General features: G+C 41.3%; 1 protein-coding gene across 2 annotated transcripts in view; it reads left to right on the plus strand.

The window, feature by feature from the left end:
- The window catches only part of LOC135090228 (synapsin-like), a 106,478-nt gene that overhangs the window by 75,840 nt on the left and 9,107 nt on the right, over positions 1-21,531 (plus strand). The window contains exons 4-13 of one of the 2 annotated variants that reach the window (XM_063986740.1): positions 3,202-3,398; positions 4,568-4,683; positions 7,723-7,872; positions 9,867-10,002; positions 11,724-11,828; positions 14,270-14,475; positions 15,726-15,822; positions 17,524-17,691; positions 18,984-19,001; positions 21,166-21,331. In XM_063986740.1, coding sequence (XP_063842810.1) covers positions 3,202-3,398; positions 4,568-4,683; positions 7,723-7,872; positions 9,867-10,002; positions 11,724-11,828; positions 14,270-14,475; positions 15,726-15,822; positions 17,524-17,691; positions 18,984-19,001; positions 21,166-21,331 — 1,359 coding nt within the window. The remainder of the gene's footprint in view (positions 1-3,201; positions 3,399-4,567; positions 4,684-7,722; positions 7,873-9,866; positions 10,003-11,723; positions 11,829-14,269; positions 14,476-15,725; positions 15,823-17,523; positions 17,692-18,983; positions 19,002-21,165; positions 21,332-21,531) is intronic. The other variant, XM_063986741.1, reaches the window with a different exon arrangement.

The following is a 21,531-nucleotide window of genomic DNA, read 5'->3' on the forward strand; positions in this document are numbered from 1 at the left end:
AAGGAAGATATGTTGGTGTTTTGTATTTTCCTTTTCTCTCTTATTATTTTCAGTTCTTTTTATTGTACATATTTATTTTCTCGTCCTTTATTGCTTCTCTGTATCTCTTTTCTTTACATTTTGGCACAGGGAGAGGAAACTACTGAACAATTTTTCCACTTTTATGGTTTTCCTCTTTTCCTTGGCGTTGAGAGAAAAATTTATTTGACTATTTATTCTCTCTTATTGCCCTTTCCTCTTTTCTATTGAAAGAGAAAACCGTTTGTTTTTTCTTTACTTTTTTTTCTTTCCATTGGCGTAGATGTTGACAGAAAAACATTTTTTATTTTAATTTGTTTTTCTGACTCTTTGTGAAAACACTTTGAATATTTTTAGTTTTATGTTTCTTTTGTGTTCAGTTTTTACTCTTATTTAGCTTAGGGAAAGAAAACAATTTTTTTAATGATGTTTTTTCCTTCTTTCTTAGCGTAAAAGAGAGAGTTAGTACATACTTTTTACTCTTTTTCTTAGCGTGGAGAGAGAAAATTACTGAAGTATTCTTTCACTTTTATTGTTTTTTTTTCTTTTTCCTTGCCGTTGAAAGAGATAACTATTCTCTATAATTTTTTCTGATCCTAGTTATCTACAGAAACATTTTGAACATCTTCCTTGCAGTTTTTTTTTCTTTTATTTTTCTTATCTGTGAAATGTAAAATCCTCATCTGTCGTATTTCAAATTTTTTCCCTTCATAAATATTTTCTTTCCTGGAATTATTCGCGCTACATTTTTCCTTCTAATCCTAATCCTGGCATCGACAATTTAATCCCATTGGTATTCTATTTTTTCAACACGGCGTCAAAATGGAGGCTGGAAATATAACAAAGGAATGATTTTTAAGAGTCTTCCTGTTTTATTCCCTTTAATGCACACTCCTTCCTCTTCCCTCCCATTTCCTACACGCCTTTCTTTCTTCCTCATTACCTTCCTACCTCCCACTTCCTACCCTCTTCTTCCCCCCTTGTACCTTCCACCTCCCATTTCCTAAACTTCCTCGTCCCTCCTTACCTTCTTGTCTTCCACTTTCTACACCTCCTGCTTTTCCTTCACCCTCTCATTTAATTATTTTGCATTCTTCTCCACATCATTTCCATATATTGTCATTACTTCAATTCTTCTCAATCTACACTTAGTACCTAACCTTTCAGTACTTCAGGTAATCAGGTTTCACGAAATCGCTTCATAATTACAGTAAGTTTAGTAAGTGATTAAGTTTAGGTAAGTAACTACAGGTGCTTCTAACTAAATGAGTACTAAGAATAACAGAACCTTTTATGGTATCGAAGCTTAAATTGAACTGATGCCGGGCTACTGAAAGAGTTCAATAGTTTATAATTTCAAGGGTTTTACTTCCATTATCCACCTGGGCACTCATCTCACCTGGTCTCTATGCCTGTCCCTATTTCTCGCCTTTTCATGTGCCTCTCAGTTATTCATCTTTCACCTCTCATTCATTTTACCTGTCTCATCACACCTGTATTTCTATCACGCCCTTACACCTGTTCGTTCCTCGTGTCCTCGTATCTTTCATTCCTGTCCGTTTTACCTGTCATCTAATTTCACCTGTCCTCATCTGTGTCTTAATCATACTCTTCCACTTTGTCTCCTTACCTGTCTCATTTCCCTCACCTGTCTTTATCATACCTCTCAAATATGTTCTTTAATCACATCGTACCTTATGTTCCTTCTACCTGTCTCATTCCCTCACTGTATTCATTATGCCTCTCAAATCTGTTCCTTTCGTATATTACCTCATCTCTTTACCTGTTCCCTTACCTGTCTATATCATGCCTCTCAAATATCACTTAATATCTTACTTTTTGCCCCTTTCCTTATTTCATTCCCTCATATCTGATCCTTAGTACCCTACCATCCTGTCTCCTTACCTGCCTCCTTCCCTCACCTGCACCTTTCCTTCCCTCTCCTCACACCTTCCCTCAGCACATCCTTCGTGGCACCTGTTTCAGTATTTTCCTTTCATTATTTTATTAGTCTAGTTTCGCACACACGCTCACCTCTCCCCCTCTCACTCCCCTACACTCACGGCCCTCCCACGTCCCCTCCCTCTCACGTCCCGGCTCCCACTCACCGCTTTCGGCCTAATTAAGCTCTCTCGTGACAGCCACTGTATGCAGACAAAAGCTATGCCGTATGCGCACCCTCTGTGACATACATGCTTACGCGCACACACACACACACGCACACAGCAGATGCAGCTTGGAATGAGAAGTAGTCACGAGTATTGCTACCATCATTACTACTTTGTGATACTTACTGCTGATACTGAGCTACTTCTGCCACCACCACCACCACCACCACCACCACCACCATCGCCACTACTACCGTTACTAATACAGCAATAACTAATAATTACAATCAACACTACCACCACCACCACTACTACTACTACAACTACTACTACTACTACTACTACTACTACTACCATTATTACTTCACAACTGCCACTACCAGCTCCACTACCACTACCAACAACAGAAACTCCTCCCACTCCTCCTACCCCTCCTTCTTCTACTACTACTACTACTACTACTACTACTACTACTACTACTACTACCACAGCGCCGCCGCTCGCATGCAGTAGTGTGTTCCTCGTACCCTCCTTTCTTGTGCATGACGTTCTAGTTTAGTTTGTATATTATAGTTTAGTTCATAAGTGTTCAATAAGTTCACCTTGTTCAACTCTCATGGTGATTATGTTCAACTTTGCAAACTTTGATCTATTTCATTTACACAACTTTGAAAAAAAAAGCAAGAAAAAAAAATTACATTGATTTTTATTATTATGATTCAATTTTGGGAGAAGAAACTGCCAAAAAAAAAAAATCATATTTTACATTAACAAAACAAAACTTTGAAAACAAGAAAGAAAGAAAGAATCACAAGCTTAAAATAAAAAAAAAACTATAAAAAAAAGTAATAATAATAATAATAAATAAATAAAAAACACACACACAGCAACATTTACATACAATACGAAACAAAGAAACACACACACACACACACACACACACACACACACACACACACACACACACACACACACACACACACACACACACACACACACACACACACACACACGCAAATCTAATACCCGTACACCCCACCCTCACCACCTGTCCCTTGCGTGGGCGTGGCGTGAGAACAGGTGAGCAGCAACAGCAGCGGCGTGGGCGGGAGCGTGGGCGGGACTACCTATGGTTCCAGCGACACCACCACGCCCGCGCCCTCCTCGGGGTCCACGGGCGGGGGAGGGTTCAGTCTCAACTTTTCAAGACCCGGATCCCGCACCACGTCCGCTCCCTCCTCCCCCTCCAAGACCAGGGAGAGCTTCCTTCAGGTGAGAGGAGGGTATGAGAGAGGGAGAGAAAGGATGGAGGGAGAGGGAGGGTGGAAAATAAGGGTAAGATTCAGGAAGGATGAAGATTTAGGGGTTTTCTTCAGGTGAGCGCAGGGAGAGGGAGCGAGAGGGAAAGGGAGGATGAAAGGGATGAAGATCTAGGGAGCTTTTCAGATGGGAAAGGGTGAGAATGAGTAAGAGAGAGAGAGAGAGAGAGAGAGAGAGGGTAACAATTGATATATTTCCCGCACACAATGAGGCAAAAGAGAGGGGCTAATGGGTTTGAGTCGCATTAAGAAGGATTGAACACCCTCTACATCACACTGAACCCTCTTTACCACCGGGCCAGGCTGAGTCCATCCCGCCTCCTGGTATTAATGCTTCCCACGGGTTGTATATTTACCTGCAGGCATACATACATACATACATACATACAGAGAGAGAGAGAGAGAGAGAGAGAGAGAGAGAGAGAGAGAGAGAGAGAGAGAGAGAGAGAGAGAGAGAGAGAGAGAGAGAGAGAGAGAGAGAGAGAGAGAGAGAGAGAGAGAGAGAGAGAGAGAGAGAGAGATCAACTCATTAAAACTTTTCCCTTTCCACATCCTGACATAACATAACCTAACCTAACCTGTCCTGACTTATCCTTGACCTGTCCTGACCTGTCCTGACCTATCCTAACGTATGTAATCCAAACCTGATCTACTATAAGCTAACTTAATCTAATCTGACTAAGCATGAGCTATTCTGAACTAATTTAACCTAATCTGATGTAACCTAACCTAACCTAATCTGACCTACCCTCACCTGTGCTAACCTAACTTAATCTATTGTAACCTAACCTAATCTAATCTTACCAAGCATGTTCTCACCTAACCCATCTTAATCTCATCAAACACATCCTCACATAACATAACTTAACCATATACAAGCTAACCTAACCTAACCTAACCTAACCTATACAAGCTAACCTAACCTAACCTAACTTAACCTAATCTAAATTCACTTCATCAAATCTAACCTAACCTAACCTAACCAACCCAACTTCACCAAATCTATCTTAACCTAACCTAACCTAACATAACCTAACCTCACCTAACCTACCCTAACTTCACCAAACCTAACCTACTTGACCTGATCCTGTCTTGACCTGCCCTAACTTTTACCCCCTTCAGCGCGTGTCCTCCCTGACGGGCGCGGTGCGGAGCGAGGTCACAGCCCAGGTCAGGCCGGCGTACAACAAGGACCGCTGCTTTACTCTCCTCGTTATAGATGACCAAAACACAGACTGGTGAGTGTGTCAATAACCTGACCTTGTTTTTCATTTATTCCTTTAGGGCTATTTGTAATGACCTGACCTTGTTTATTTGTTATTCATTCACTTATGGAGTTGTTTACCTATTTGTTTATTAACCGACTTCGTTTATTTATTATTTATTTGTTTATGGGCTTGTTTATTTATTTACAACCCGTTCTTGTTTATTCATTGTTTGTTCACTTGTTGGTCTGTTTATTTATTCATTAACATGTTTCATTTCTATTTTTACATTTATTCATTTGTTATTTATTTATGTTTCTTAATTTATTCATGTGTTTATTTGTTAGTTTATTTATTCATTAACTCATTAAGTTTCTCTCTCTCTCTCTCTCTCTCTCTCTCTCTCTCTCTCTCTCTCTCTCTCTCTCTCTCTCTCTCTCTCTCTCTCTCTCTCTCTAGCGTCATCACACCCTCATTTCACACCTGTCTTCGTCATGTTACTCTCACTCTTATTCTCACACTCACTCTCACCTGACCTTCACTATAACACGACTCTCACTCACTCTGACCCGACCTTCACTATAACACATCACTCTCACTCTCACTTGACCTTCACTATAACAGTTGACTCTCACTCTCACTCACTCTCACAGTCATCCTTACCTGTCTTCATTAGCATATAGCCGTCCAAAATTGATTTCTTAATTAAACACGAGCGTGCGCGCAGGTAAGCGTAATTAACGTCATAATTAGAATGTAATTCAATGACACCTTAGATTATCACCTGTAATTAAGGGGGAGGGATTTTTGTTTTGTTTTGTTTTCTTTATTTTTATCTTTATTCATTTATTTATTCATTCATTTATTCATATTTATTTTATTTATTTATCTATTTTTTTGAAAGGGGAAGAAAGGTTTTGGGTCTCTTCTTATTTTCATGTTGTTGTTGTTGTTGTTGTTGTTGTTGTTTTGATACGTGATTTCATTATACTTGTTTTTCATCTCTCTCTCTCTCTCTCTCTCTCTCTCTCTCTCTCTCTCTCTCTCTCTCTCTCTCTCTCTCTCTCTCTCTCTCTCTCTCTTTCCCTATCCACCACCTCCCACCCGCATCATGTCACCTAATGAGCCGTACTAATGACAAGCTCACCTCTGCAACCTTAATTAACCCCTAACCTGCGTCATTAAGCAGCTTCCTGACGCCCCAACATGCAACACTCGCCTTTGATTTACTGCCACTCCTATCCACCGCCTCTACTTCACCCCGCCCACCCTGCGACACCACTCCAGGACACCAAATGTAATATAATTCTGTGACATCTCCTCTCATTTCTCTTTGGTGCGGCTGGAAATAGTTCATATCGTTAATTATAATTTGGTGTTTGCCTGTGATGGTTAGTGATTACCGGGTTCTGCATCTTTTTATTTATTTATTTTTTGCTTGAAATAGATAGACGCTCGTCACTAGAATTATAGAAAACGGACGAGATACATTGACGGTATTCGTTCATCTCGTCAATTAAAAGGTGGTGTTTGCCTTTGATGGTTTGTAATTATGGGTTTTCTATGTCAGTTTTGCCTGAAATAAATAAAACGTAGTGTTCATGATTATAAGACACAAAAGAGACGAGAAACATTAACATATCTTTCATCATAAGGTAGTATTAGGCTTTGAAGCTCACTGAATATTGGTTTTTCTATGTCAGTTTTGCCTGAAATAAATAAAACGTAGTGTTCATGATTATAAGACACAAAAGAGACGAGAAACATTAACATATCTTTCATCATAAGGTAGTATTAGGCTTTGAAGCTCACTGAATATTGGGTTTTCTATGTCAGTTTTGCCTGAAATAAATAAAACGTAGTGTTCATGATTATAAGACACAAAAGAGACGAGAAACATTAACATATCTTTCATCATAAGGTAGTATTAGGCTTTGACGCTCACTGAATATTGGATTTTCTATGTCAGTTTTTTCCTGGAATGACTGGAACATGACACTCGTGATTATGATACAAAATAGACGAGAAACACTCTCAGTATTAGCATTAGTGTTCACATCTTTCATTATAAGGTATTATTACATTTTGACGCTCAGTAATTATTGGGTTTTTTGTCACTTTTGCCTAGACTGACTAGGACGCGATGCTCGTGGTTATGATATATGGAATAGATGAGACATTCATGGTATTAGTTCATTATAAGATGGAATTAACCTTTGATGTTAAGTGATTAAGTGTTTTCTATGTCAGTTTTGTCCTGAATGAATAAAATGTGGTTATAAAATGTAAAACAGACGAGAACAGAGGGAGAAACATTCACAGTATTTGTAATAATGCTCATATTGTTTATCATAAGGTGGCATTAACCTTCCACGCTAATTAATTACGGATTTTCTGTCAGTTTTGTCTGGGATGACTAAAACGTGATGCTTGTGTTTGAGACGCACAATAGATAAGAAACATTCACAGTAATACAGCTAATATTCATGTTCTTCATTATAAGATGGTTTTAGCTCCTCCGACGCCTCTTGTTCTTGTTCTTTTACCCTTCTACTGATACCCTTACCAAGTGAACGCACCTCCAGCACTAGCACATCCACATAACTTATTCAACCCTAACCTAACTTAACTAACCTCACCTTATCCTAACCTAACCAGTCTAATCTAATTTACCCTAACCTAACCTTAACGTAACACTTACCAAACCTACACTAACCTAACCTAACCAAACCTACCCTAACCTGACACAACCAAACCTAACCTAACCTAACTAACCTTAGCTAACCTAACCAAACTTAACCTAACACTAACACATCCACTTAATCTTAACCTAACCAAACCTTAACCTAATCTAACTTAACCAACCTAACGTAACCTAACCAACCTTAAGCTACCCAAATCTAACCCTAACCTAACCAAACCTAACCTACCCAAACCTAATCTAACCAGCACTAACACATCCTTAACATAACCTAACCTGACCTTAACCTAACCTATCCTAACCTAACCTAACCACAGCTAACACATCCACCAAACCTAACCCAACCTTCCCTTGATCTCGAATCCCCTTAGGTCAAAGTACTTCAGGGGCAAGCGCATCCACGGGGACTGGGACATCAGGGTGGAACAGGCTGAGTTCAGGGAGCTGAGCGTGACGGCTACATCAGACAGCGGCGTGAACGTGTCCATGGTCGTGTACAGGAACGGCGCCAAGGTGGTCAGGTGAGAGAGAGAGAGAGAGAGAGAGAGAGAGAGAGAGAGAGAGAGAGAGAGAGAGAGAGAGAGAGAGAGAGAGAGAGAGAGAGAGAAGGGGAGAAGGGTTTTATTTGTGTGTTCTTACCTAATTGTTCTTATCTAACTGTATTTTGAAAAGGATTGAGTCACAGTCGTAATATCTCGTCTTTTAAGTTAATTTGTTATATTTATTTATAAAGCTATGAATGTTCCTTGCACACGCAACTTCGTCAGTCTGTGTGTGTGTGTGTGTGTGTGTGTGTGTGTGTGTTAGTGGTGGGCTTGAAAAGAAGGTGTGGGGGCTAAGGTTGGGGGAGAGAGGGATAAGGGAGAGAGGGGTGAAGAAGGAAGAGGGACGGTACTGTGTGTGTGTGTGTGTGTGTGTGTGTGTGTGTGTGTGTGTGTGTGTGTGTGTGTGTGTGTGTGTGTGTGTGTGTGTGTACATTCATAGCTTCGTTACATACAACTCAAGAAAATGGGAATTCCTGCTTTCAATGAAGTTCATGCTTTGAAACGCTGTGTTCTTACCAGGAATATTTGCAGAGGCCACATGGACTGTTCGTAAAGCTCCCACGATGTTTTATTGTCTTAAGAGCAGAAACTTTGTTATTATAATTAGTATTATAAAAACACTCATGAAAACCATAACTTCCACGAGGGCTTGTTAAACTTCCCCTAAAATCATGAAAGCAGTCTTGAAAACCTTATAATTTTCACAAGAACTAGTTAAACTCTCACTAGAATCATGAAAACACTCTTGAAAATCCTATTACCTTCCACGAGAGTCCATCAACTGTTGTCGAGATAAGACGCCGGAATGTTTGAGAGCACAGCACTAAGTTTGTTCACTACGTCTCTTCTTTCATCTTCCTTTCCATTGTGTTCCAGTCCTACTTAAACACTTCGGTATCGTAAAAAGAAATAAATAAATAAATAAAAAAAAAATAACAATTCTCGTTTTTTGCTTGTATTAGAAGCACCGTAAAATTTGTTTGCACAGAGAATACAGGTTAATCCTATAATTTATTCAATTCTAATCTACAAAAGTATTTAAGAGACTAATACAAAAAAAAATGCCCTGAAAAAGATATTAGTGACTATGTGAAAATGACACTATCAATGTAAGGAATAAAATATAAGAGGCTAAAAGAGCAAGAAAGTTCCGGAACCCAACCTGTAATTAACGTGAAGCTCCGTTCCGTACCAGCAAATATTCCGCGTACAAGATTTTCCCAGAATGTAAACCTCGCTTATAACAAACTGGAGCGTTACGTGAAGACCAGATGTGCCCCGTGGCCTGATGTACATGTGTAGCAGAGAGAGAGAGAGAGAGAGAGAGAGAGAGAGAGAGAGAGAGAGAGAGAGAGAGAGTGTTGGTGGTGGGCGTGAAAAGAGGGACCGGGGGTAAGCCTGGGAGAGAGGGAATGAGAGGGGGAGGGAGAGAGAGAGACGGGTGGTGAGAGTGGGGGAGGGGTAACGGGAAGGGGGGCGGTACTGTCTGTCTGGCTTTCAGTTAACAGTCGGGGTTGAGTCTGGCTGACCCAAGCGACCTTAAAGGTGTCCTGGTGGCCCGCTCTTACGTGCACGCACACCTACACACACACACACACACACACACACACACACACACACACGGGCTTTCCCTCTACAATGACAGTACACACACACACACACACAAAAAAAAAAAACACACGGGCTTTCCCGCTACATTGACAACACACACACACACACACACACACGGGCTTCCCTCTGTAATGATAGTACACACACACCACGTAAACACACACCACATAAACACTCTTTCTCTCTCACCACACACACACACACACACACACACACGCTCCCTCAAGTACACAAACCACTTCACTTCAAATACAGCCAGCCAAACCTCCTCCTTTTCTTCCACCCTTCGTAAAAATCCTCTTCTTCTCCTTTTACCCTCGCCTTCCGTTCCTTCCATTACCAGACCCTTCATTCCACAGATCCTTCAAGCCGGACTTCGTGCTGATCCGCCAGAACCTGAGGGATGCCGGGGAGGACTACAAGAACATCCTACTGGCACTTAAATTTGGCGGGGTTCCCTCAATCAACAACATCAATGCTATTTACAATTTCCAGGCGAGTGGGACAAGGTAGCAGCGTATGCCTTGGGTGGTGAAATATGAGAGGTAGGGGGTAACAGAAAGAGATAGATTGATGAAAGGGAAAGAACATGGTAAATAAAGGAGACAAGAGATGGTAACGGAAAGTCAAGGAGGAAGGAAAGGAAAGGAATGACAGAAGGGAGGAATAGAGTGAAAAATAAGTTTGAGATAATAGAAGGAAGAGATGGATGGAAGGGAAAGTAGATGGTGAAGAGGAGAGGGAGCGATAACAGAGGAAATAAGGGAAAGGATGAATGATGAGAGGGAAGAAACGTGTAAAGAAGGGAGATAAAGATAGCAAAAAGGAAAATGGATGGAAAAGAAGGAAAAAAAAGATGTAATAAAGGGAGATAGGAGATGATAGCACAAAAGAAAAGGAGAAAAAAAGAAAAAAAGGAATGATAAAATGCAAGAATATAGTAAAGAATGGGATATAGATAACAGAAAAAAGAGAACGGGAGATAGGAGATAATAGAAAGAAGAAATGGAAGGAAGGAAAAGAAGATGGTGAAGAGGGGGAGGGAATGATAACAGAAAGGAAGGGAAGGAAATCACGGAAAAGGGAAAGGGAAGAAAGACGTAAAGAGAAATGAAAAAGAAGCAACGAAAAGGAAGAGAGAAAAATAAGGAAAGGGAGAAATGACAATAGGAAAAAAAATGTGCAAAGAAGAGAAATAAAGAGAGCAGAAAGAAAGAGAAGAAAAAGAAAGAAAAAAGGAATGATAGAAGGGAAGATTATGGAAAAAAGATAGGAAATGATAATAAAAAAGAAGGGGGCAGAAAAGAAAAAAAGGAGAAATGTCAGAGGAAAAAAAATGTGATACAGGAGGGAGATAGAAAGGGAAGGGAAGAAAATAAGGAAAAAGAAGAAATGATAAGAGGGAAAAAGATGAAAAGGCAGGAAGGAAAGGATAAAAGAAAGGAAAAAGAAGCAAACAGGAAATGGAGGAATGACAGAAGGGAAGACGATGATAAATAAGGAAGAGAGGGAGGTATAAGGGAAACAAATGAAAAGAAAGAAGGAAAAGGAGAATGATAAAAGGAAAGAATAAGATAAAGAAGGAAGGAGGAGGAAAGAACTAAGAAAAAGGAAGAAAAGTGAAAAAAAATAAAAGGAGAGAAAAAAGAGATAAAGGGAAGTAGGGAAGAATAACAGGAAAAAAAGGCACAGAAGAGAAGAGAAAAGAAGGATCAGACATACAGGCAGGCATACAGACAGACAGAAAGGCTGATGATGCGGGAGGGAGGGAAAGAGGAAAGGTAGAGGGAAGGAGAGGAAGGAAAGAGCAAAGAGTAAAAGAGAAAGGTCAAAGAGAAAGGATAACAGGAAAAAAAAGAGGATGATAAAGTGGTTGCGAGGGAAAAAAGAAATAAAGTGTGAAAAATGATGATGGAAGAGAGAGAGAGAGAGAGAGAGAGAGAGAGAGAGAGAGAGAGAGAGAGAGAAAGAGAGAGAGAGACAGAGAGAGAGATGGATTTTCCACTCTCATTCACACGATAATAAGGGAGGAAACAAACATCTCTCTCTCTCTCTCTCTCTCTCTCTCTCTCTCTCTCTCTCTCTCTCTCTCTCTCTCTCTACCTAATCTATCTATCTATCTCTCTACCTACTTATCTATCTATCTATCTATCTATTTATGTATTATCTATCTATATCACGTACTCTCACACTTGCAATCTCCTTCCCTCACGCAGGACAAGCCGTGGGTGTTCGCTCACATGATGGAAATACAGAAGCGGCTCGGTAAAGATAACTTCCCATTAATAGAACAGAGCTACTTCCCAAACCACAAGGAAATGGTGAGTAGTAGTAGTAGTAGTAGTAGTAGTAGTAGTAGTAATAGTAGTAGTAGTAGTAGTAGTAGTGCTTCGCCTCGAGGTAACAAAAACACGCAATGATAAATGCAATAACAATTACAACGAGAGCGTCACGAATTCTTTAATTATTTTGTTTGTAATTACGGACTATATATTTTTTTCTTTTTTACCCTACCGACCTCAAAAATGTTTTACAATAACACTTTAGGGACTAGTATTCAACACACACACACACACACACACACACACACACACACACACACACACACACACACACACACACACACACACACACACACACACACACACACACACACACTCTCTCTCTCTCTCTCTCTCTCTCTCTCTCTCTCTAATAAAAACGAACGTGTAAGCCATTCAGTTTACAAATTGTGATGAAGAGAAGAAACATTCACCCATTTTTCCTTATTAGAGAGAGAGAGAGAGAGAGAGAGAGAGAGAGAGAGAGAGAGAGAGAGAGAGAGAGAGAGAGAGAGAGAGAGAGAGAGAGAGAGAAAGAGAGAGAGACTTCCCACCCATCTTCCCTTTGTCAACGTCATTTATCTTCCAGTTCATTTATTTCCTTCTTTGTTTTGTGATCTCCCTTTTCCCCTTTCCTTAGTCCATCCCCACCTTCCTTTCTGTCTTCCTCCCTTCTCGTCCCTCCCCTCCCTGTTGTGTGTGGCTGTGACTAGTGGATCGTTCAGAGAAAAGTTTTATTATGTATCCGGAACACACATTGGTTAAGGTGTGTGTGTGTGTGTATGTGTGTGTGTGTGTGTGTGTTGTGTGTGTGTGTGTGTGTGTGTGTGTGTGTGTGTTGTGTGTGTGTGTGTGTGTGTGTGTGTGTGTGTGTGTGTGTGTGTGTGTGTGTGTGTGCGTGTGGTGTGTGTGTGTGTGTTGTGTGTGTGTGTGTGTGTGTGTGTGTGTGTGTGTGTGAGTGTGTGTGTGTGTGTGATGCAAATTATTCTTTCTACACACACAAACTCACACATATAAATAGATAGACAGATAGAGACAGATTGGTTGACTGATTGACTGATTGACACAGGATGACATTTACAACTTAACATTAATTAGTATATAATCAATATGGCGCCATACAAACAATATATATAGTAAAAAGATTAGTACAGTACACATGTACTTACTGTAGTCAAAAAAAAAAAAAAGGTGATCACATTGAATTATACTTTCTCAAATCATTTACTGACCATGTGTAGTGACTTGCAATCATCATAAACACAGATAGATAGATAGATAGATAGATATATATAGATAGATAGGTAGATAGATAGATAGATAGATAGATAGATAGATAGATAGATAGATAGATAGATAGATAGATAGTTAGATAGATAGACATATAGACAACTTACTGATCAGAGCAATTTTTCACATTATAATTAATCAAACCAACCTGAAAACTATACAGTGTGTAAGTCGAGTTACTGCGGATATTGCCATAGATGAAAGTACAAATTATACATTCTAAGTGAAAAATGTTCTATGCATATATGCATTTTGAGGCGTTGCATTAAATTCAAGTGTGGCCTGGCAACAGATACAACAGTCGGGTCAGGTGGGCATCCATGGCGAGGATCTGAAACTGCGAATAATTCAGTAATTGTTTTCTACAAGTTTTGGAGCTTTACAGTGACCCATGACCAGGAGAGTGACAACAACGAACCGATACCGATTACCGATAAGCATTACCCAATGACAGTATGAATGCAATAGGTGACAAATAAAATAACAGACTGCGTGGTACCAAGCATTGCCCGGGCAGGGAGTGGGAAGGAGTGAGGTTAGCACCAAATCAGCTGAATGTTAGTCAGATCACACGATTTCCTTCCGAGGCAGTGACAATGAATACATTCAGATTGTATTGCAAAACTTTAAGTAATGTGTAGTGTGGTGGCGAGTCTCTGCCCTGTCCCGGCCGTTGTACCTGAAGCCAGGCCATGCTTGAATTTCATACCACGGCTTTACAACGTCTCAAAACACACACGTGTATAGAACATTTTCCACTTAAAATAACCTGTACTTTCACATTTGGTAATATCCGCAGAAACTCGTGTTACACACTGTATGTGACAACCCCAATAGCTATTACACACAAATATACATATATATGTTCCAAAAGTACGTTACTTTACGACACTATATTTGAATAAAACACTGTTTATATTCCCTAAAAGCTAATATTTTCAAGTCTCTAAACCTCACTCCCTCCACCACTCATTCCCTTCCTTACTCCTCACTCACTCCCTCCCTCTCTTCATCCATCCATTCCTTCCTTCCTCCCTCCTTCACTCAATCACTGTCCCTCACTCCCTCACTCAGTCACTTTCACTCCCTCATTTCCTCCATAACTCAATCACTCCCTCCCTCCCGTCACTCACTCCTTCATTCTCTGCCAGCTGTCTGCGCCCCGGTACCCCTGCGTGTTTAAGATCGGCCATGCTCACGGAGGTCTGGGCAAGATACGAGTGGAGAGCAATGCAGACTTCCAGGACATGGCAAGCGTGGTGGCCGTGGCGAACACCTATTGCACCACGGAACCTTATGTGGATGCCAAGTATGACGTGCATATACAGAAAATTGGAGCTATGTATAAGTGCTTCCAGTGAGTATTCATATTTCTTCTTTCTGTATTTCCGAGATTTGAGGTCTGTGTATGTGGTGAAAGTACTATCTCGATTTCTTTCCTTCTTGATTTCTAAGAGTTTTCAAGTGTTTCTAGTTAATGTCTAGATTCTTTTCCTTTGTTCTTTTCTTTAGCTTTTTTTTTAATTGTTTTTCCTTCCTTTCCTTTTCTCTCTTTTTCTGCTTTCTCTCTCTCTTCTCTTTCTCTCTTTCCTTCTTTTTCTTTCTCTGTTTTTCTTTCCTTCCTTCTTTTCTTCTTTCTTCTTCTTTCTTTTCTTCCTTTTTTCTTTAGTTTTTTTCTTTATCTCTTTCTCCTTTCTTCTCACTTTCTTTCTTTGTCCTTTTCCTTTTCTTCCTTATTTCTTTCCTCCTTTGCTTGTGTGAGTGCAATAATTTATTACGTTACTCACAAACCTCACAGCTTGGAAGGCTCTCGTGATGAGGCACCGTACACAACTACTTGGCACTTGTATTTTTCTTCACATAAGTTATAATATTGGCAAGTTTTCCTTTACGTTTCAAATTAGTTATTACACTTCAGTGCTTCCCGTAACCACTGTCTATTCGTTCTCTAAAACTCGAATATTTACTGTTTTTATTCCCCGCCATTGAAAATTTTCGATTCAGATTTCTATATCCACATTTACATTCCAAAACTTTCACAATATATTTCTCTGCAGTGGCATTTGTCCAGTGGCTGCCTTTATTTGCTTTTATTGCCATCGACCAGTGCTGTGTGTGTGTGTGTGTGTGTGTGTGTGTGTGTGTGTGTGTGTGTGTGTGTGTGTGTGTGTATGAGGTGTTAGTGTGTTAATACCGTTAAATTGTATTCTTCCATCTCTACACCTTCTTTATCCTTCTCCCCATCCCTCACACTTCTACATCTTCCTCCCTGCATTCCTTCCTGCCTCCTCCTCTTCCTCCTCACACACCTAATAACCTTCTACTCCGTTTTATACACTCCTAAAACCTCCTCCTTCTCACACACTCCCTATGTCTTTCTACTCCTCCTCACACAGTCTTGGTACCCTCCTCCTACTCCTCCTACTCCTACTCTTTCCCCCTCAGACACTCCTACACCCTGCTCCTCCTCACACACTAATAAACCTTCTTCCTCCTACTACTCCTCCTCCTCCTCCCCCTCCCCACACACACACACCACAGCAGCCCAACACGTCCAATCCCCTTGACTTTGCTGCTCGCTGCTAACCTCATCTTGTCAATCCTCAGGAGAAAGTCGATATCCGGGAACTGGAAGACGAACACGGGATCTGCCATGCTGGAACAGACGGCCATGACGGAGCGGTACAAGCTGTGGGTGGACGAGGTGGGTCAAGAAATACAATACAGGTTTAAGTTAAGGTTAGGTTGGGTTGGGTTGAATTAGTTTGGGTTGGTTTGAGTTAAGTTAGGTTGGGTTATTGTTAAGTTGGGTTAAGTTATGTTGTGTTCAGTTCAGGTTAGGTTAATTAAGTTGAGGTTACGTTAAGTTAGGTCAGGAAAAGTTACGTGCAGTTGAGTTGATAGGTTAGGTTAGGTTAGGTTAGGTTAGGTTAACTGAGTTGAGGTTATGTTAAGTTAGGTCAGGAAAAGTTAGGTTAGGTTAGGTTAGATTAGATTTTGAGTTAAGGTTCTATGGAAAAGTACGGTCTCTCTCTCTCTCTCTCTCTCTCTCTCTCTCTCTCTCTCTCTCTCTCTCTCTCTCTCTCTCTCTCTCTCTCTCTCTCTCTCTCTCTCTCTCTCTCTCTCTCTCACACACACAGGGAGTGTCACGTGTAAGTCCGATGACTTTTTGTAGTTTCTTTATTTTCTATGTTGGTTGTTGTTATGAGCTGAGATTATGTGGGAAAGTAAGGGTCTTCTCTCTTGTCTCTTTTATACAGGGACTGACACGTGTAGGTCTGATGGCTTCTTGCTGCTTCCTTTGTGTCATCTTCTTATATCAATTTCTTCCTTCCTGTCTCTTGTCTTGTCTCTCGTTTCTTTTTCTCTCCTCTCATGATTCTTCTATGTTTCCGCATTCAAACTTTTACTTCGCTTTAGTATGAGACAAAGGGCTTATCCGGGAAGGAGTCATGCACAGGATTAAAGATGAAAAGTTGACATATTTGGTTTTGTTTGTTTGTCAAGTTTGCCTGCTGATTGTCTTTCAGTCACGGTGAAGGGCGAATCAGTAAGACGTACGTGGCGGTCAGTGAGAGGAAAGTTAATGAATGTGATGAAAGATGAACTCAGTGTGTGTGTGTGTGTGTGTGTGTGTGTATAAGTGGGTCTCCTTGTTAGGATCTTTCTCCTCCCTCCACGAACCCTTTAATTAAATCTAATACATTTTATGCCAATTAACAAGGTGATACTGCTTTTTACCATAATAATAATAATGATAATAATAATAATAATAATAATAATAATAATAATAATAATGATAATAATAATAATAATAATAATAGTAATTGTTATTATTATTATTATTATTATTATTATTATTATTATTATTATTATTATTATTGATGTTGTTGTTGTTGTCATTTGCCCTCTCAGATACTCCTGATAGTTGCTACAGAGTGCACGATGCAGAATCTTTCTATCCACCTACAAGAGATATAAAGTAAAAGAATAGGTTTTGATATTTTCAGCCAATAAAACGTTCAAGAATGACCATGGGAGAAAAGTCTCTCTCTCTCTCTCTCTCTCTCTCTCTCTCTCTCTCTCTCTCTCTCTCTCTCTCTCTCTCTCTCTGAGAGAGATGAGATGAGAGATGGGTGAGGAAATTTTTAGAAAAAGGAGTCTTTTGTGATGACTTGCTTCTGGCGGATTGAGAGCAGCTGGCGCAGGCTTCACCAATTTTTTTCGGATGTCCACGACTGACTGCCTGCAAACATTGCCTCTAAACAATGTTTCCGTGGACAGGCCTTTAAAAAAAAACATACACGGTGACTAACGTAACCTAACCATCCAATACACCTGCCCTCCTCCCACAGGTGTTAAACTAGAACTGACAATGACGCTACTACACATCTCCTTCCTACAGGTGTCATCTCTGTTCGGGGGCCTGGACATCTGTGCCATCGAAGCCATAGTGGACAAGGCGGGTAACGAGCACATCATTGAAGTCAACGACTCCGCCCTGACGCTCATGGGAGACTCGCAGGAGGACGACAGGAGGTACATCGCAGAGCTGGTGGCCATTAAAATGCAGGTGAGCGGCGAGCACAGGTGAGGGTGAGAGAGGAGCAGAAGGAACACAAAGGAGGAACGTATGCTAGTTATAGAAAAAGAACATAAAGAAGGAACAAGTGGTGGTTATAGATGAAGTTCAGGTGCGGTGAATGAGGGGCACAAAGAAACACAAAGGACGAACAACTGCTAATTATAGGTGTAGCAGGGTGGAGGTGAACGAGGAACACAAAGAAACACAAAAGTAACAGGTGCTAGCAATATGTAGTTGATGTTGTTTGTGCAGTTTGTGGATTTGAAATATTTAGTAAAGTTCATGAAAAAACACATACAAACAGAGACACTTTCAGGCACACACACACACACACACACACACACACACACACACACACACACACACACACACACACACATTACGTACTCCCATTTTTTTCCTCTTAGTCATCAGGTCCGTAGAAATTCCTCCTTACGTCATGACAAACACAGTGGTCCTTTATACAGGCAGAGTGGTCGCGCCCCTCGCATCCTACGTGTTTTGCTATCCAGGATTAGTGATACGAGTGTCTCTGGTGGCCTTAAGAAATCGAGCCTCTTTGTTATAGGTGTGTGTGTGTGTGTGTGTGTGTGTGTGTGTGTGTGTGTGTGTGTGTGTGTGTGTGTGTGTGTGTGTGTGTGTGTGTGTGTGTGTGTGTGTGTTGTAGATCAAGAGTAAAAACATTTCATAACACGTGCACGTTTCACCCACTTCTTTGAACACACACACACACACACACACACACACACACACACACACACTTTCTCCGCTCCAGCACAGACAAATGAGCCTTGACACCTCTGCTTCACATACACCTCTTACCCTGCACGTCCCACGCGTTTGTGTGTGCGTCGCGGGAGGAGCCACTTGTGCGCCCCTCCGCGAGACACACTCGGCCAGGCAGAGGCGATGACTCAAAGGCCTGCGTGAGAATGTGAGGCAGGAGGCATTAACACACGAATGCACATTTCACATCTGAACTTGGAACACAGGCGCTCTCTCTCTCTCTCTCTCTCTCTCTCTCTCTCTCTCTCTCTCTCTCTCTCTCTCTCTCACACACACACACACACACACACACACACACACACACATATAACAACAAAATAACACATTTCACCTGCAAAGTTAAAGTAGCAAGTTAAGTTTGGTTAGGTTAGGCTAAATTAGGTTCTCTCTTAACAAACCACACATTTTTCCATGCAATACTTAGGAGTCAGGGTGGCCAATCCTGCCCCTACTTTTTCTCTCATGTCTCCCCCTCCCCCTCCCGCGGCGCCCAGGACAACTGCTTCCCCCAGGTAACTCCACCACCTCCGCCACCTCCAGTCCGCCCCTGTAGATCAAGAGTATTTGCAGTAGAGTCAGTCTAGAGCCTCAAGAACATACTGAAACACGTACTGTGGCTTACCTGAACACACCTGTCCTTAGATTAGATATAGATTTTTTTTTTCATTATTTTGTATTTTTGTCACTCACTAGTATATGAATAGTTGAATTATATTGCCAGCGGGTCAGTTGCCATTAGGTTCTTACTACCCCTCACGCAGTACTCGCCTCTCCTCGTTTTCTGTTGCAAGGCACGTTCTGTTGGGTGTGTTTTTATTGTTGAGTACTGCGATGCACGGTAAGGGGTTTGAGTTGGCAGGGGGTGAAATTCATTCACTCTCGCTGCCACGTGAGTGATGACGCATAAGCCAACTTTTCCGAATAGAGGGTGTTTGTATAGTATTGGCAGACTGTCCTGTTATTACCACTAGCAGTGTATGGTTTGAACTGAGTACTAACACACACGTAGCGAACTATCACGTACTGCTCCAGACGCGTAAGTTACGAAGGGCATCTTCTAGTTTTCTAAATAGTAGGTGTGTAAATAGTATTTCGAGAGATCTGTACTATTATTACTAGCACTGCATAGTTTGTATCTATTCACAACTAGCACAGTAGCCCAGCCATACTCCTAGTTAGTGTAAAAGGAAAAGACTGTCTTTTCTCCATACTGGTGTACGAGTATGAATAGTATTTCGAGAGATCTGAATTACTATTATTAGCACCGTATAGTTTGTATTATTAACTACCGAACAAGCCACACTCCCAGATTGTGTTAAAGGAGACTGTACTGCGAATCTTCCTTGATAGTGATTTATTTATTTATGTATTTGCAATTTTTTATATGAGAGGCTCTGGCCAAGGGAAACAAAGGCTAAAAAGAAAGAAAAAAAGAAAAACAAGGTGCCGATCCCTAAAGAGAACAACCTAAAGAGAACACTGTATTGACAGCAGTACTGAATGCAGTATAAGGTGCAATAATTGAAGCTCTGATATGTTTTGATGGTACCGACGGCAACGACTCAACAAACCCATCTTTCAGTGCACACCCCCGCCCCTTCATTCTTCCAGGGAGAGTTCACGCTCCTCCCTGACTGTGCTTCACTCTGAAATTCACTCTGACGTTCACTAGTCCCCGGTAACGGAAATTCACGGGTCCCGTATAAAGGAATTAACTAATAAAGAAAATTCATTAGTCTCACATAAACGAAATTCATGAATCTCGAATACACAAATGAAAACTCGCTTTGTCTCGCTCGGCTTCGAAGTTTCAGGTCATGAACAAAATACTTCACTGTTGTTCATGTATCATGGCGTGGTGGGCGGCGGGGAGCGTTGGAGTGTAGCGGTGAAGGGTAGCTGTCCCTAAGCACGTCACCACTTCGTGTCACCACTTCGCTTGCATACTCCCACAGCGCATCGCAACAGACTTTCATTTGGAAGTGATGTGTGGCGCGTCCCTATTTGGTTGGTTAGTCAGTCATTGCGACGTGCGCCTCAGCTCTCCGGCTCTCCGTTTGGCATGCGCGGCGCTGCTGGGGGACGTCATGCTGGTTACTGCGATGGATTTTTGTCACCAGTAAATGACGTGCATGATATTATTGGTCCTGGCTTTCTTTCTTCCCCGGTTTGAGGTTCCTGGTATGATTTTTTTCTCTCCGATTTGACGTTCAAGACAGTTTTTCTTTCCTCGATTTCACGTTCATTGTATTACTTTTTTTTTCGGTTTAATGTTCCTAATTTTTTTTTCTTCTTTCACTTTCATTATTTTTCTTTCTTTTCTCGGTTTCATATTTCCGTTATTATTTTTCCTTTTATTCCCAGTCTGGTGTTCTCGGTATAATTAATTTTTCTTTTTTTTTTCAGTTTGACGTTCACAGTATCGTCGTTTTTCTTCCTTTTTTCCAGTTTGATTTTCCCGGCATCACATTTTCTTTTTTCCTTCTCGCCAGTAAGAGGAATGGTGATGACAACTCAATCCTTCAAGCGTCAACTCCCCAAATAAAGACCATACAGCGTTGCAGGGGAAGCGATTCGTAACGTAGCCCGCGAGGAATCCAAACACACAAACTCCGCGACACACACACGCCTGCTCCGCGCCTCATGTTCCTCCCGTAACAGTACCTCCTTCCCCAGGGGGCGACGCGGCCGGCGGAACTCACCAGGGGCGCCTCCCGTCAATCCCTCAGCGGCCCGCAAACTTCCAGGGGCGGCTCTCCTACTGAGGAGTCTTCCCGCCTTACCATGGGAGAGACGCCAATCCCCGGTGGGTCCCCGAGTCAACAGCGGCGGGATTCCCAGGGTAAGTCCTTCCTCTCTTCATTCACACACAGGGGACGTTTCCTTGCAAGTCGTGTTCCTAAATATTTCTTCGTCCCATTGTGGTGGTTACTTGGGTTATTAAGGGTGTTTTCATGATTGTAGCGACAGTTTAACAAGAACTCTGCATCAATAGGGAAAAACACCCATGAGAACCCGATTAGTCATCTCTGTGGCCTCTAA

The sequence above is a fragment of the Scylla paramamosain genome, chromosome 34, assembly GCF_035594125.1.
Source record: "Scylla paramamosain isolate STU-SP2022 chromosome 34, ASM3559412v1, whole genome shotgun sequence".
Taxonomy (NCBI): Eukaryota; Metazoa; Arthropoda; class Malacostraca; order Decapoda; family Portunidae; genus Scylla; species Scylla paramamosain.